Raw genomic sequence first — 18,298 nt, forward strand, 5'->3', positions numbered from 1 at the left:
CACTTGCTATGACCACTGGATGGTGCTCATAGCAATCTGGCAATGACAACCATAGAGGTCTGCTGGAGACCTCTGGTTGTCATGCCGACCCATCAGTGACCCACGATCGCGTGATGGGGTCACCGATGGGCGGGTTAAGTGACGCGCTTCCGGTAAGTGCAAGTTAACAGACGCGGGTGGATCGCGATTCCGCCTACAGCTGTTGCGGGCACATGTCAGCTGTATATATCAGCTGACATGTCTTTATGTATATAGAAAGGTGCGGGCGTAGCGCCAGAACCCGCACCAAACAGGGGAGTCCGACATTTGCGTACTATTATGCCCGATCTCGGAAAGGGGTTAAGGACAATTGACTCATCCAAGACCATTTTTTACTTAAAAGGTGTTTCCCCATCTCCAATATCCTATGACAATATGTAGAAGGTGTAATAATAATTATTATTAGCAAATACCTCCAAATAGAAATGTAGTATAGTTCTATGGTTCTTCTAATTAGCTATATTGCTTACCCCATATGCATGGCATTGCAGTAGCTTAGGTTTCCATGGTTACGACCGCTCATAGTAATAGTTGTTAAATATCCATAGTTACAACAGTAAGCTGCTGCAATGCCCGGCACATGGGTTAAGCAACATAACTAATCAGAAGAACTATACTACATTTCTAATTGGAGGTATTTGATAATATTATTATTAGTCCTACTACACTTTGGAATAGGACCTTGAAGATGTGTATACTGCTTTAATTAAATGCACGTATTTTGGGCTAAAAATAATTTTTGAAGTCCAGCATCATTAAATATTTAGCACCATTTGGCTTTTACTGGCCCTTTGCAGCATATTGAATGAGTTATTTGAGAATGTGCTAAAGAGCTATTTTTACAAAGAGATGGTAACTTATCTGTAATTCTCTGATTTATGACTTCAAAATTCAGTTCAACTTTCATGTGATTTGTGGTAAAAAATCAGTACAGAATAGATCAGAAAAACAGTGATAGTAGAGTTACAAACTACTCATCAGAATGAGCTCACTGGTGTATTCTTAGTTCACTCATTCTGCAGCCAGCAATATGCAGGGAAACAAAGCATGGGAAAAATGTTTAATAACGCCCGAATGCAAAGATTATTTTTAGCCCAAAATATATGCATTGCAGAAACAAAAATGTCCCCGAAGGTGTCCATAACCTTACCCAATATAGTCTTATAAAGTACTTCAGGGGTGTGTGGGTGTGTGTGTGTAAGACTTCAGGTGTAGGAGTGTGTACAGTACAGACCAAAAGTTTGGACACACCTCACTTAAAGAAGTTTCTGTATTTTCATGACTATGAAAATTGTACATTCACACTGAAGGCATCAAAACTATGAATTAACACATGTGGAATTATATACTTAACAAAAAAAGTGTGAAACAACTGAAATTATGTCTTATATTCTAGGTTCTTCAAAGTAGCCACCTTTTGCTTTGATGACTGCTTTGCACACTCTTGGCATTCTCTTGATGAGCTTCAAGAGGTAGTCACCGGGGTTGATCTTCCAACAAGCTTGAAGGAGTTCCCAGAGATGCTTAGCACTTGTTGGCCCTTTTGCATTCACTCTGCGGTCCAGCTCACCCCAAACCATCTCGATTGGGTTCAGGTCTGGTGACTGTGGAGGCCAGGTCATCTGGCGTAGCACCCCATCACTCTCCTTCTTGGTCAAATAGCCCTTACACAACCTGGAGGTGTGTTTGGGGGTCATTGTTCTGTTGAAAAATAAATGATGGTCCAACTAAACGCAAACCGGATGGAATAGCATGCCGCTGCAAGATGCTGTGGTAGCCATGCTGGTTCAGTATGCCTTCAATTTTGAATAAATCCCCTACAGTGTCACCAGCAAAGCACCCCCACACCATCACACCTCCTCCTCCATGCTTCACGGTGGGAACCAGGCATGTAGAGTCCATCCGTTCACCTTTTCTGCATCGCACAAAGACACGGTGGTTGGAACCAAAGATCTCAAATTTGGAATCATCAGACCAAAGCACAGATTTCCACTGGTCTAATATCCATTCCTTGTGTTCTTTAGCCCAAACAAGTCTCTTCTGCTTGTTGCCTGTCCTTAGCAGTGGTTTCCTGGCAGCTATTTTACCATGAAGGCCTGCTGCACAAAGTCTCCTCTTACCAGTTGTTGTAGAGATGTGTCTGCTGCTAGAACTCTGTGGCATTGACCTGGTCTCTAATCTGAGCTGCTGTTAACCTGCGATTTCTGAGGCTGGTGACTTGGATAAACTTATCCTCAGAAGCAGAGGTGACTCTTGGTCTTCCTTTCCTGGGGCGGTCCTCATGTGAGCCAGTTTCTTTGTAGCGCTTGATGGTTTTTGCCACTGCACTTGGGGACATTTGCAAAGTTTGCCCAATTTTTCGGACTGACTGACCTTCATTTCTTAAAGTAATGATGGCCACTCATTTTTCTTTACTTAGAATTTTTATTATGGCAGGAAAAAAGCAGCTAACAGTCTATTCAGTAGGACTATCAGCTGTGTATCCACCAGACTTCTGCTCAACACAACTGATGGTCCCAACCCCATTTATAAGGCAAGAAATCCCACTTATTAAACCTGACAGGGCACACCTGTGAAGTGAAAACCATTCCCGGTGATTACCTCTTGAAGCTCATCAAGAGAATGCCAAGAGTGTGCAAAGCAGTCATCAAAGCAAAAGGTGGCTACTTTGAAGAACCTAGAATATAAGACATAATTTCAGTTATTTCACACTTTTTTGTTAAGTATATAATTCCACATGTGTTAATTCATAGTTTTGATGCCTTCAGTGTGAATGTGCCATTTTCATAGTCATGAAAATACAGAAAAATCTGCAAATGAGAAGGTGTGTCCAAACTTTTGGTCTGTACTGTACGTGTGTGTGTCTTCAGGTGTGTGTGTGTGTGTGTGTGTGTGTGTGTGTGTGTGTGTGTGTGTGTGTGTGTGTGTGTGTGTGTGTGTGTGTGTGTGTGTATATATATGTGCATGTGTGTGTGTGTGTGCGTGTGCATGTGTGTGTGTGCATGTGTGTGTATGTATATGGTATTCTCTACTTTTGTTTGCATGGATAATAAAATAAAACATGGTTCACCTGAGACATAAGTTGGCCATACAATGAACAGCAGCTCTCAATAACTCAGGATCTGACTCCGGCTGACTTAATTGCACCAGGATTCCAGTTGGCCCTAATAAATCTGGAAGATACTGAAGCAAAACAAAATTAAATCAAAATATCCATAAAAGCAAAAGTTGGGGGCACTTTTCTATAACTGTAAACATTCGTGCATGCCATGCTCATATCCCAACATCCAGCACAAAATGTGATTTTGTATAGTTGCAATAACCGCAGTCCTCTACATACATCAAGAGCTATGTAATTCATTTACTATACACATATAATATTAGGACTCTCTAAAGGCGCCCTAATATGAAGCTATGGAGACATTTTAAAGGGAGTTCATCAACAGGTTTTTGCTATGTAATATGAAAACATCGTGATGAAGAGGTTGAGAGCTTTATTCCAGCAACCTGTCACTAGATAGACTGTTTCAATAAAATCGGCAGCAGTTTATCACTACAGGACTAAGTGTCGTGTGCTCCCTAGTAAACCTGTATAACCTCGCCCCACTACTGATTAGCAGCTTCCTGTCAATGTACTGTACAGTGTGCACACAGACAGCTGCCGATATGTGGATTGGGTTATACAGAGCTCAGCATTCTGAGCACTGCTAAATCATCTGCAGCAGAGAAAACCGTGTGCCATGGCTGTGGATGGAAAATCCTTTCCCCGTCCTGGGCTGTACGGAGATAAACTTGCTGGCCTCCTCTTGGTTTGGGGAGGGCTATATTGCTCTCCTGTGGGGGGGTTTGTCAGTGATAGTTCTGTTCTCGGCTTAGCAGCTGCCCTTGCTATACCTGTGTATACCCTTTTGTTCCCGTGCACTTGTCTAGTGTATGATCCGGCTCGTTCCTTGTTTTGGTTCTGCGCTCTGATTCTGTATCTCTGCTATTTCTCTGGTTCTGATCTCTGGCTTGCTCTCTGATTGCTCTCCTTGTCTGTGCCCTTGGTTACTGCGTTCCTGTCTGGCTTTTCTGACTTTGGTTTGTATTTGACCATTCTTTAGTCTGTGGCCTTGGATACTGAGTTGCCCTCTGGCTACTGTACCCGGCTTGTCTAACCACTCTCTCTCTCTCTCCCTTGCCTGGAGCATAGCTCCTTCTCCAGCCACTCCCCTGTGATCACGTGTCTCAGGTCCTGGTAGTGCAGCGCGCTCTCTGCTGCAGCTATACACTTCTATTAGTTACTGCTGTCTGCCCATTCACTCCCCCTAGCGTTCATTCCCTGGACACAATCTGTGTGTCCGTCACAACACGCACTGTGTGTCATTACACAGGGATTGTATCAAAATGACAGCAAGCAGCCCAGTAAGTGACACATCACTGGTATTACATAGCAAAAACCTGGTGACACATTCCCTTTAAAGGGAATCTGTCAGCAGGCTTTGCTAATTAAACTGAAGACCACCGGAAATAGAGGCCGAAGCATAGAATTCAGGGATGTGCCACTTGTCAAAGTGTGTGCAGTTGTTTACTAACGGTGAAGGCTTTATCACAAAGAGATTAGCATTGCTGTACTAGTCTGGCACCCCCCTCCTGTGATAAGCACCTCACGGACTATGGACTTTGTATGCAGAAAGCCTGGTGTGGGCGGAGTTAGCTTTCTCAGCTCTGGTTCATTCTAAACCCAAAAGCTCAGATTGTGTCAGAACGGCGGCACCCAGAAACCTAAGTGATACATCGTTGGATTCAGCTTCTCTTTTCCTACATAATGCTGCTCTCAGATGAGGTAGCAAAAGCCTGCTAACATTCTCTTAAAGGTAATGTGACCCATATAATGCACCTTCTCCTTTCCAAGCAAAGTACTATATGCACTTGAGTATACAGACATGTAGGCGCACACAGACTAATTGAAGTTCATTTTTCTCCCCACACAGACCTACATAAGGCAAGCATGCTTACTGAACAACCTTTGGCTACAAATATGCAAAGCATCATATGATACAAATCCATGTACATTATTCAGGTTGTAGCTTTATAATATATGATAACAATGAGCACATATACAGCCTAATAAGTAACACTATATAATTCTTACCTTCTGGCATTTATGCCCATTGGAGTACACTAATGCAGCTAGCGCATGGAGAATCTCCACGTGTGTCCAGGAGCTACATTGTTTTAAGGCAGAAATCGAAAACACGAGGAGAAAATCCAAATTCTTCTCATCGACAATCACCTGTCACCAAAGGCAAAAATCATCAAAGGTTATCCTGGATCAAACAGTTCCTGATAAAGAGACATAATTAGGCTGCTCATGAAATAGTCAAGGGGTAAATTATTCATGTTAGATAGAGCAGCAGATTGCCATCTCTTTACCATCTTTTATTTATCGGGTATGGGCTGCTTTCCTAAACGAGAATTACGCTGATCCACAAAATAAGGCAAGTAATCTATCTATCCAGAGACACTGTTAATAAGGTTAAGGTCTCATTCACACCTTTGTATTTTGACGGGATAAGGTGGACTTGATTTTCCAATCACTGTAGTCTTCTATGCATTTAGCATTTCCCAATATGCAGCAAGCTTCCCTGGACGCCATATGATGGCTTTACTTTCTCCAGTGGAGAAAAGCATGGGTTTGCATTCTACGTGGCTATGGGATCCACACAGATCTGCAGCGTGGGGAAAAATACAAGAAAAAGCTCTGAGCTATGGAAAATACTGCCATAAACCAGTTCTAGATTTGTAGATTGTTATAATGCCGCCACAATACTCTAATTCTCCCACTTTCCCTCGGATCTCTATAAGACCCTCTGGTGGCCTAAATTCAGCTCCATAGAGCCACTGAAGTCACAGATGATACAGCCAGGCCGATTGGCTTTCTTGATAAAGACCTCCACCAGGTCAAAACGACGCAATATTTATACAAAACAATACATGTCCACTCCCTTCTTGCATGCTGTTGATCCGTTTGTGGACGAGGCCTATAACCAAGCAGCGTTCCTTGGTCTGATGACTTTGGGAGCGCTGCCAACCACTGAGCTCTTAGTTTATAACTCAAGTCTCCTTTGGATTACCGTCTGCTACATGATCTTTCAGAAGTAACTGGGGAGGACATATCGTTGATGCAGCTGCATCGGGGCCAGGACGTGGAGGGGGGCCCTTGCAGGTGGACAGGGCCGGCGTCACCACCCGGCAATTGCTTGGGCCCACTTGCCATTGGACACCAGCTCTGGCACCGACCCCCCTCAAATACTCACCTCTCCTCGTCCCCCGCAGCTCCCGTGTCTTCAGCGTCTTCTGACTCTGTGTCTTTAAACTGTTTGAAATACTTACCTCTCCTTGTTTTCTTGCAGGCCCGGTCTCTTCCGCCTCTTCTGACTCTGTGACGTAATAATTTGAATACAATAAAGGTCAAGGGGTCTCATTTTAACACTTCTCTACAGACTGTTCATTTGTGGACCATCTGGTTAAATATAACCACTGTTGACCTTTTTTCTAAATGATGACGATCTGTCATGAGGTGGTGAAAACTATTGTTGGGTAAAATTTAACAGACTAAGAATATTTATTTGTAGAACTGATCCATTTTTGTATACTTCTAACCCTTTCTATAAAAATAATTTCTCTCTGTTCTGTTATTACATATCATGCCAGAGAGAGAGAAACGATGTCTCAAAACAACCCTCTATACCTCTGCAATCACCTGGGCTCTCCTGCTCCATCCCCCAGCCCTCTGCCTGCTATTAATGAAAAAAACAAATGGCAGGAGCATGCGCAGAGCGCCCGCCGAGACCTGACAACCAGCACCTGGCAACAGAAGGGAATTCTCCTTTTGGTTCCAGACTTTTGATCACTGTGATAGACCCCATCACAGTGATCAAAATAATTAGTAAATCATACCCTTAGATTAAAATTCCAGAGCCTTTGTGCTACCAGTATCGTGGAAGCCCCCTATATTTCCGTTAACAGATGACAGACCTGAGTGAGGGCTCTCTCTTTTTGTGGATTGAGTTGAAGCTTTTATTGGGAATATTGTATACTAGATGGTGGCCCGATTCTAACGCATCGGGTATTCTAGAATATGCATGTCCACGTAGTATATTGCCCAGCGACGCAGTATATTGCCCAGCGACGCAGTATATTGCCCAGCGACGCAGTATATTGCCCAGCGACGCAGTATATTGCCCAGCGACGCAGTATATTGCCCAGCGACGCAGTATATTGCCCAGCAACGCAATATATTGCCCAGCGACGCAGTATACAGCACAGAGCCACGTAGTATATGGCCCAGCCACGTAGTATATTGCCCAGCCACGTATGTCACAGGTTAAAAAATAAACATATACTCACCTTCCAAGGGGCCCCTTGTAGTTCTGTCGCCTGTGTTCGGTTCAGGCTGCATCTTCCGGTCCGAGGGTGTGATCACGTCGCGGTCACATGACCGTGATGTCACGGCAGGTCCTTCTCGCGCAGGGCCTGCGATGACGTCACGGTCACATGACCGTGACGTCATGGCAGGTCGTTGTCGCACACCAACCTTAGCACCGGAACCTGCCGCTTGCATGGACCGGTCACCGGAGCGTCGGAAAGGCGGCGGAAGGTGAGTATATAATGATTTGTTATTTTTTTTAAATTCTTTTTAACATTATATCTTTTTACTATTGACGCTGCATAGGCAGCCTCAATAGTAAAAACTTGGTCACACAGGGTTAATAGCGGCGGTAACGGAGTGAGTTACCCGCGGCATAACGCGGTCCGTTACCGCTGGCATTAACCCCGTGTGAGCGGTGACTGCGGGGAGTATGGAGCGGGCGGCGGGCACTGACTGCAGGGGAGTAGGGAGGGACTTATCGGACTGTGAGCGCTGATTGGTCGCGGCAGCCATGACAGGCAGCTGGCGAGACCAATCAGCGAATGAATATCCGTGACGGAAGTTGCCGACAGAAAGACGGAAGTACCCCTTAGACAAATATATATATATATATATTGTTTGGGATCACATTTATCCGGCGCTCTACGCTGAGCACTTTGGGGTTTCCATCTAAATCTCTGAGTGACGTGATTCAGATGAAACCCCTGAGGGATCCATTCACTATAGTGAGGAAGCAGAGTTACAATGGACTCTGTCTGGCCTCTGTTCAGCGGTGTCCTTTTCCGAAGTGCACAAAACTGTGGAAATAGCACTTTTATGCAATCCTAAAAAGACGGACACCGCCGGGTCACAGGTCCTATGGCGTCCACAGTGCCTCCATCTGCCTCATTATAGGGAATTTTCCGTAGGGGGGTTCTGTCTGAATCACGTATTTCAGATATTTAAACCCCAGTGTAAGTGCTCAGAGAAGAATGAAGGATAAATACGTGCCAAGACTTAAAGTGATCTTTGGAAGGTAGAATGAACGAAACAGCAGGTGAAGAATTGGTTTTATTTATTTTTTACACCGTTCCTAGTGCAGTAAAAGTGATTAGACTAATTTATTCTTCAGGTCAGTGCAACTACAGCGATACCAGATTTATATCGGGTTATGTTTGGCTGCTGTCACACAATAAAAGACGCTTTTTATTGGCACCACCATATTTTGAGAGCTATAATTTTTCCGTATTTCGGCCCACAGAGTCATGTGAGGGCTTGTATTTTGCGGGATAGTTGACGTTTTTATTGGTACCATTTTCAGATCACTTTCTAATCCAATTTTTGGGAGGCAGACTGAACAAAAAACAGCAATTCAGGAATTTCTTTTGTGGGTGCGGGGGGTTTATGCTGTTCCGCTTGTGGTAAAATTGATATGGCTGTTTTATCCTTTGGGTCAGTACGATTACAGCGATACCTCATTTATATATTTTTTCTTATGTATTGGCGCTTTTACACAAAAACTATCTATAGAAAAAAATAATTATTTTTGCATCGCTTTATTCTGAGAGCTATAACTTTATTTTTCTGCTCATGGAGCTGTATAGCAGCTTGTTTTTGTGGGACAAGATGGCGTTTTTAGCGGTTCCATGTTTATTTATATTCATCTTTTTATCTCATTTTATTTTACTTTTTGTTTGGCAGTATGATAAAGCATTGTTTTTTGCCTTGTTTTTTAAGGTGCTCACTAAAGGGATTTACTAGTGGGACAGTTTCATAGGCCGGATCGTTCCAGACACGGCGATACCAAATATGTGCACTTTTATTGTTAATATTTTTTTTTTCATAAAAGTTTATTTATGGGTACAATATATATATATTTTTTTTACTTTCTTACTTTGTCCCCCAGTGGGACTATCATTTAATGCAGGATGATCACTTGTATAGAATGGGGATACAGCAGCATCCCTATGCTATGCAAACTGTCAGTGCTGCATTGACAAGTTGTTGATCATGCTCTGAGCATGATCTAGCAACGTTACTAGCTCTGGTTACCTGGATGTCATCATGACGACATCGTGTCACCATGGCAACGATCAGGAGCCCGCGATGACGTCGCGGGGTCTCCGATCTAATGGTAGAGTGGCTGTCTTCCCTCTGCCTTCTCCTGAAATGTTGCGATAGCGTTCAATTGCAGCATTTATGGGGTTAAAGTGCCGAGAGTGGTGCAGGACCTCTACTGGCACAGAGTTCCAGGTGTCAGAATCAGCTGACACCCGGAGCCGATTGTGTGCGCACACGATCACCGAGATGTATCCATACGGCATAGGTCAATAAGACCCAGGTCACAGGGACGTAAGGATACGTCTCAGGTGGGAGAGGGGTTAAAGGATGATTAGAGAAATTTTGGGAACCCTTTTTTTTTATTATCCCCTGCTTTCTCTAGGAAACCATCCAGGGCTCTACAGAGCAAATATTCTCCCTTGCATGGAAGAGAGCACAACTTCACTTTCGCGTGCACATCTCCTGGCCAACATTTTAACCAGACGGCTCTGTGGACTGCATTGGACATTGCTGCTGAGCTGGCTGCTAGCCTTGCAGAGTCCACAGAGACATCTGTCAGGAAGGCAGCAGCCCCTTTCATTACTGGGAGTGTGGCTAAGATGGAATCTCTTGCTACCTTGTTCCTAACCAGACTATAAAAGGGACCCAGCTGTACACGTTGCTGCTATGGACGGTTTTAAAGCTCACGCTGAAGATTCCCATGCACCTTTAAGGAAAGTTTTCCTATCTAAGAGGTATTTTAATAATCCCATATCTTCAAAGGGAGGTAAAGATTTTCTTGAGGCCTTTGAAATTGCTACGTCAAGTTTAGGGGATGTTCCAGTATGTGGTAGCCTCTTCCTCAAAGGGATATTTCCTCTTGAAATGAAGAAGGAAAGGGGCCTCTCTTCTCTGTTTTTTCCTATTCTCTATCAATAAGCCCTTTTTCGTTAATGGGGAAGGTATTATGCCTCTTCTGAACCAGGGCCCCAAACATTATGTCCCGAAACTTACTTTTTTTTTTTTTTTTTTTGGTCTTCTGGGCTATTAACCCAATTGTGGACCTTACTGCCTTTACTAAATTCTCCACCTCTTACAGAGGAAAACAATGTCCACTCCACGTGTCACTCTCCAGTCAGGTGGAACTTGATGAGGACTTGTACTGAACCTTCCCTTCTGACTCCTTAAGATTATCATTTGGACATGCAGCATCCACTGCAGTTGCATCCATGATGGAGCACAGGAGCCCAGCCTGGAGGGTGGTCAGCCCTTATATATTGAAAAAAGGGATCTGCAGGCCGGCGCGTTCACTGCAGCTTCTGGTAACCGCCACCAGAAGTGCTTTCCAGGTTAGGCTACTTTCACACTAGCTTCGGTACGGGGCCGTCGCGCTGCGTCGGCCCGACGTATACTGTGCAAGCGCCGCACAACGGGGGCAGCGGATGCTGTTTTTCCACGCATCCGCTGCCCCATTGTGAGGTGCGGGGAGGTGGGGGCGGAGTTCCGGCCGCGCATGCGCGGTCGGAAATGACAGACCGTCGGCACAAAAAAACCGTTACATGTAACGTTTTTTGCTGCCGGCGGTCCGCCACAACACGACGCAACCGTCGCACGATGGTTGCGACGTGTGTCAATACGTCGCAATGCGTCGCTAATGTTAGTCTATGGGGAAAACACGCATCCTGCAGATGACTTTGCAGGATGCGTTTTTTCGCCAAAACGACGCATTGCGACATATGCAAAAAAAACGCTAGTGTGAAAGTAGCCTTAAATGTCACCTGTGTGAGTCATTAGGTTGGGAGCCCGGGACGGCATGGTCACCAGGCAACCAAAGCGGTGATGGTGCCGCTGCAAACGCTCGTCCGATGGATGAGATCCCTTGGGCCCCCAGCGGTGCTTCTAGGCTCCGGCCCTGCCAGGAATCGACTATCCCAGGTCTTTGAATCTCTTTTCTTCTGGCACTGTCCTAACAAGAGTGTTAACAAGGGTTCCCTGCAAAGGACAGGAAACCGACTGAAGGTTCCCTGTGCTTGAAGGTTGGATCCATTCCCTCGTGGTGCTGTCATGGGTGACAGAAAAATTAGGCTGACGTAACATACACATGAGGTAAATCTCATCCTTGAGGGTATGTGCACACGTCAGGATTTCTTGCAGAAATTTCCTGAAGAAAAACGGAAATTTTCTGCAAGAAATCCGCATGCTTCTTTTTGCGTTTTTTTTTAATCATTTTGCAAGCGTAATTAGCTTGCAGAATGCTAAAGTTTTCCAAGCGATCTGTAGCATCGCTTGGAAAACTGATTGACAGGTTGGTCACACTTGTCAAACAGTGTTTGACAAGCGTGACCAACTTTTTACTATAGATGCAGCATCAATAGTAAAAGATAGAATGTTAAAAATAATAAAAAAAAAAAAAATTGAAAAAATGGTTATACTCACCTTCTGCAGACAGCCGATCTCCTCAGCGGCGTCCGTTCCTATAGATGGTGTGTGCAGGACCTTCGATGTCATCACAGGTTCTTCACACACACCAGCTATGGGAACGGAAGCGGCAGCGTGCACCTGAGAGGCGGGAAGACTGCGGGGGCCATCGAAGGTGAGTATATGACTTATTTATTTTAATTCTTTTTTTTTTTTTTACCAATTATACGGTGCCCAGTCTGTGGAGGATAGTCTCCTCTCCTCCACCCTGGGTACCAACCGCACATATGATCTGCTTACTTCCCGCATGGTGGGCATAGCCACATGCGGAAAGTAAGCAAATCAATGCATTCCTAGGTGTGCGGAATCCCCGCAATTCCGCAAATTTAATGAACATGTTGCTTTTTTTTCCGCGATGCGATTTTTTCGAGGAAAAAAAATGCAACATTTGCACAAGATATGCGGAATACACTGAAAATAATGGGAGGCATATGTAAGCATTTTTTTCACGTTTTTATAGCGAAAAAACACAAAAAAAACACAAAAAATACTGAACGTGTGCACATGGCCTTAAGTATTTTGAGTGGCATGATATTTTTTTTTTTCTTAGGCAATACAAATTCAAGGTTCAAACATTGTGAATTTTTACAAAATGTTTGATGTTCATAAATAAATGCAAAACTTACAGACAAATTTACCACTAATAATTCCAGAGTTATCACCACAGTGACACTTGAAAATGTTTAAGTTTAGCCTGGTACGGAATGTGAAAATTGGTTTTCAGGGGAGTTAAAAACATTTACATTTTTTTTTTCTTACAATACACATTTGTCTCCCAGGGAACCTAAACACTTGATCCCTATATCTCATTAATACATCAACCTACATATGTAGTGCAAAGCACTATCTAGCATGAGAGTGTTAGGCTAGGGCTATATAGGGACTTCGGCAGAAAAAAGGTTGAGGTTGTGCAGTCAAATATTGAGATGTTTCTCTGCTACATTGCAGTGCAATACAAGTAAAGGGGTAGGCTCGCAAAAAAAATAAAATAAATAAAAAATAGCTGGATTTTCGCGACTTGCTTGTTGACGTACCCTGGAGGGGGGAGGGGGGTGTGCTCGCAATAGGACCCACTCATTTGCATTGCACTGCGATGTAGCAGACAGGGCTGTGAAGTTGGTAAGCTGAACCTCTGACTCAGACTCCTCAAATTCCATGACACCGACTCCACAAAAATGGGCTCTGACTACGACTCCGCAGCCCTGTCAGGGCTGTGGAGTCAGTAAACCAAACCTCCAACTCCTCAATTTCTATTACACCGACTCTGACTCCACAGCCCTGCAGCGACACAGTGACCTTTAGCTACACAACCTGTGTTGCAGCCGCTATGTAGTCCTAGAGTTAAGGTGCCGTCACACTCAGCGACGCTGCGGCGATATAGACAACGAGCCGACCTAAACTAGATCGCTGGAGCGTCGCTGTTTAGGTCGCTGTAGAGACGTCAAACACAGCAACTCCAGAACGATGCAGGAGCGATCCAGTGACGTAACGGCGACTCATTCTCGTTCTCGCTGGTTGTTAGCTCCATGTCAAACAGCCGGAGTGTACCGACTGGCTAGAAGGAGACTCTGCGACGCCCCCTATGCTCGTTGCTGGCGTCGTTGCTTTTGATGTCAAACACAACGATACATGCCGACCTGGCGACGAAATAAAGTTCTGGACTTCTAGCTCCGACCAGCGATGGCACAGCGGGATCCAGATCGCTGCTGCGTGTCAAACACAACGAGATCGCTATCCAGGACGCTGCAACGTCACGGATTGTTGTCGTTCTCTTTGCAAAGTTGCTGAGTGTGACGGTACCTTTATACTAACGGGCAGCTTAATAGACCAGGCGTCAGACAATGTCTATTGGGCTTTGATATAACCCCAAAGACCATTGTTAGACCTACAGTTGCCATAGCAAACGATTATGCTGTGGGTAGCCAATGGTGTGTCAGACGGAGCGATCTCCCGCTGTCACATTCCTTATATGTAGTGGTCAGGCTTGACTGTGGCATGTAAAGAGTGCTCAGTCTCCTCTGCCTTTTCCAGCAAAGGCATTTGAATGACAATGGGAAGCCGTAATCTGGGGATCACAATCCTAGTGTGAAGATTCAGCGAGTTTCACATCCTAAATAGAGAATAGCACGTTTTTTAGGACGTGAAAAGCAAGTGACATGACAGAATGTAGATACAATAAGATTCCTACCTGAAGTCTGTTGAGCAAATAATGTATAAGCTGGCACACTTTACTGACAAGGTGTTCTTGACTGAGTTGAACCAGGTGACAAGCTTGAACCAGTAAGGCACAGACCTCCTAAAAGAATGAGAACACAAGACCATCACAAATCTCATACACATCACACTGATAACATGACAACAATGCGATATTGGATTATATTTGCAGGATCTGTATACTAGAGCTAGATCTGAGATTACAGAATGATGTGCAGCTTTTTGCCCTTAAGACAATTATTGATCGTCTGTCTGAATAACCAATGCAATGTTAAATTCATTTAACAATGTACTTTTCTGGTGGTCTGTCAAAATGGCTTCTTTTTATAGTGGTGCCATAATCCTGCTCCTGCACCCTGCACTGCTAAAGCGCAGTGACTTGCCGGTACAGAGGAAGGATGAAGACACTACCCACAGAAGGGCAGATAAGGTATGGATAATAAATCTAAAAAACTGACCGTCACATCCAAACATGAACCAAGTGTGAACAGGTGCTGAACCTAGAGTCACCAACTCGTAAACAGTCAAATAGATAAGGCAGCACACTGTAGCGCCAAGACTTGCAAACATGAAACATGAAAATTGAACTGCATTACTGCACTAGAAATATGAAAAAGAGAGCTTTTAGCGCACAAATTGGCCAATTCATGTGTACCTGGTAGCCACTTTACGGTATCTCTCGTATACCAGGTCCTACACTTGCCTTTCCTCACTGAGAATAAACGTCTTCATCTGAATGGGAACCTACTGTAAATCCTCTTAGACTAAATTGTGACAGTCAGTTTTTTAGATTTGTATCCATTAGCCTTCTGACTGAGCACTCCGCCTCTTAGCCACAGGTGTTTTAATCGCAGACAACTTTGCAGGATGCGTTTTTTTCTCCTAAACGACGCATTGCGACATACAGCCAACAACGCTAGTGTGAAAGTAGCCTAAGACTGGTTTACCATTCTATTACCTGTATGCCCATAGTAATAGCTGAAAAGCATCCCGGGGTGAAGATTCCCTTTAATGAATAATACAGTGGGGAAAAAGGTATTCAGTCAGCCACCAATTGCGCAAGATCTCCCACTTAAAAAGATGAGAGGCCTGTAATTGACATCATAGGTAGACCACAACTATGAGAATCAAAATGAGAAAACAAATCCAGAAAATCACCTTGACTGATTTGGCAAGATTTATTTTGCATATTATGGTGGAAAACAAGTATTTGGTCACCTAAAAACATGCAAGATTTCTGGCTCTCAGACCTGTAACAACTTCTTTATGAGGCTCCTCTGTCCTTCCCTCATTACCTGTAGTAATGAGACCTAATTGAACTTGTTATCAGTATAAAAACACCTGTCCACAACCTCAAACAGTGACACTCCAAACTCCATTATGGTGAAGACCAAAGAGCTGTCGAAGGACACCAGAAACAAAATTGTAGCCCTGCGCCAGGCTGGGAAGACTGAATCTGCAGTAGGAAAGCAGCTTGGTGTGACGAAATCACCAGGAAGACTGGTCCGTGTACATGAAAGAATGAATGGGGCCCAAGTATTGTGAGATTTTGAGTGCAAACCTCCTTCCATCAGCAAGGGCATTGAAGATGAAATGTGGATGGGTCTTTCAGTATGATAATGATCCCAAGCACACGACCAGGGCAACGAGGGAGTGTCTTCGTAAGAAGCATATGAAGGTCCTGGAGTGGCCTAGCCAGTCTCTAGATCTCAACCCCATAGAAAACCATTGGAGGAAGTTGAAAGTCTGTGTTGCAAAGTGATAGACAAGGCTGAAGTTGGTTTCTTATTCGTTCAGTTTCTTATTCGGAATTTTTTTTTGTTTTTTATAGGTTTAACAAAAAAAAAAAAAAAAAGCATCCCTGATGTGAATACACTTACAAATAGCTACAAAAATTATAAAACTGGCACAAAAATGGGCATCAATGGGGGCAGCGAACGGTGTTAATGAAAGGGTTAAATGCACTGTGTGCAACTGATATCACAGTGTAGACATACAGAACAGGAAGCCCCACAGCAAAACCCAGGTTACTCCAGCCTGGCCCAAATGGGTTCTGGGCATCAGAACTGGCATAAAAACGGTAATTAGACCTACCGGTAATTGTATTTCCAGGAATCCATCCTGACAGCACCATGGAGGACGTCCTTCTTATTCATAGTGGGACAGGAAACCACGAGAGTTTAAAAGGACCCTACCACCCTTTAGTGATTATCCAAAGTAACACCTCTTGATGGATGCAAAAAGAGAATTTTATTTGAACATAATCATTATACAAATGTTACTTCACACATAAGTATGCAGCGTATTTGTAATAGGGAGGGAACTAAGTGCTGTCAGGATGGAGTCCTGGAAATACAATTACCGGTAGGTCTAATTACCATTTTCCAGGTCACCACCTGAGCGCACCATGGAGAAGTACCAAAGGATATTTTTGGTCCTAGGGTGGGACTACTGCATGAAGCACCTTCCTGTTAAAGGCTAACTGAGATGAGACTACGTCTAGTTTGTAGTGCTTAGAAAAGGTACTGAGACTAGACCAGGATGCCGCCCTGCAGATCTGATCTGCCGAAGCACCCCCTTTCCTTGCCCATGAAGCGGCTATAGCCCTGGATGAATGAGCTTTAAGGCTGCCTGGGGGACTCTTTCCCTGTGCCTGATAAGCTAGGCAAATGGTGGACCTAATCCATCTCGCAATGGTAGATTTCAATGCTTTTCTCCCTTTATTAGGACCTCTAAAAAGGATAAACAGATTACTATCCTGTCTCTAGGCCCTAGTTGCCTCCAAGTACTTAAGTACAGTCTCCCTAACATCCAAGTTATGGTAAAATTCCTCCTTCTGGTTTTTAGGACACTGACAAAATGATGGAAGCACTACCTCCTGATTCATATTTGAATCTGAGACCACTTTAGGAAGAAACCCTGGATCAAGTCTTAAGACTAGTCTATCATCAAATATTTGCAGATATGGGTTCTGAGTGGACAGGGCCTGAAGTTCCCCCAATCTTTTAGCCGATGTAATGGCTACTAGGAAGGCTGTTTTGAAGGAAAGATTAGCAATTTCTATATCTTCTGCTAGATCAAAAGGATTTTTGCACAACTCATTAAGGACCAGATTAAGATCCCAAGGGGGAACAGTTTTCCTTATTAAGGTTGTCTTCGCCTCAGAACTGCCCTGGAAAAACTAGCTATCCAGGGGTGGGAAGCTAGGGAAGAATCATAGAATACGCTGAAGGCTGCCACTTGGACTCTCAGAGTACTCGGTTTAAGACCTTTCCTAAATTCCTGCTGCAAAAAAAATCAAGAATTTTGGGAATGTCAGGATGGTCAAAATCAACCGTTGTACAGTGCCTACAAGTAGTATTCAACCCCCTGCAGATTTAGCAGGTTTACACATTTGGAATTAACTTGGCATTGTGACATTTGGACAGTAGATCAGCCTGGAAGTGTGAAATGCACTGCAGCAAAAAAGAATGTTATTTCTTTGTTTATTTTTTTTTTAAAATTGTGAAAAGTCTTTTCAGAGGGTCATTTATTATTCAACCCCTCAACCCACCAGAATTCTGTTTGGTTCCCCTAAAGTATTAAGAAGTAGTTCAGGCACAAAGAACAATGAGCTTCACATGTTTGGATTAATTATCTCTTTTCCAGCCTTTTCTGACTATTTAAGACCCTCCCCAAACTTGTGAACAGCACTCATACATGGTCAACATGGGAAAGACAAAGGAGCATTCCAAGGCCATCAGAGACAAGATCGTGGAGGGTCACAAGGCTGGCAAGGGGTACAAAACCCTTTCCAAGGAGTTGGGCCTACCTGTCTCCACTGTTGGGAGCATCATCCGGAAGTGGAAGGCTTATGGAACTACTGTTAGCCTTCCACGGCCTGGACAGCCTTTGAAAGTTTCCTCCCGTGCCGAGGCCAGGCTTGTCCGAAGAGTCAAGGCTAACCCAAGGACAACAAGGAAGGAGCTCCGGGAAGATCTCATGGCAGTGGGGACATTGGTTTCAGTCAATACCATAAGTAACGTACTCCACCGCAATGGTCTCCGTTCCAGACGAGCCCGTAAGGTACCTTTACTTTCAAAGCGTCATGTCAAGGCTCGTCTACAGTTTGCTCATGATCACTTGGAGGACTCT

General features: G+C 44.1%; 1 protein-coding gene across 1 annotated transcript in view; it reads right to left on the minus strand.

Annotated features, from left to right (window-relative positions):
• The window catches only part of HEATR6 (HEAT repeat containing 6), a 112,609-nt gene that overhangs the window by 82,689 nt on the left and 11,622 nt on the right, over nt 1–18,298 (minus strand). Inside the window, exons 2-4 of the mRNA XM_077295326.1 lie at nt 14,139–14,246; nt 5,174–5,314; nt 3,110–3,222 (exon numbers count right to left, since the gene is read on the minus strand). Coding sequence (XP_077151441.1) covers nt 3,110–3,222; nt 5,174–5,314; nt 14,139–14,246 — 362 coding nt within the window. The remainder of the gene's footprint in view (nt 1–3,109; nt 3,223–5,173; nt 5,315–14,138; nt 14,247–18,298) is intronic.

The sequence above is a fragment of the Ranitomeya variabilis genome, chromosome 3, assembly GCF_051348905.1.
Source record: "Ranitomeya variabilis isolate aRanVar5 chromosome 3, aRanVar5.hap1, whole genome shotgun sequence".
Classification (NCBI taxonomy): Eukaryota; Metazoa; Chordata; class Amphibia; order Anura; family Dendrobatidae; genus Ranitomeya; species Ranitomeya variabilis.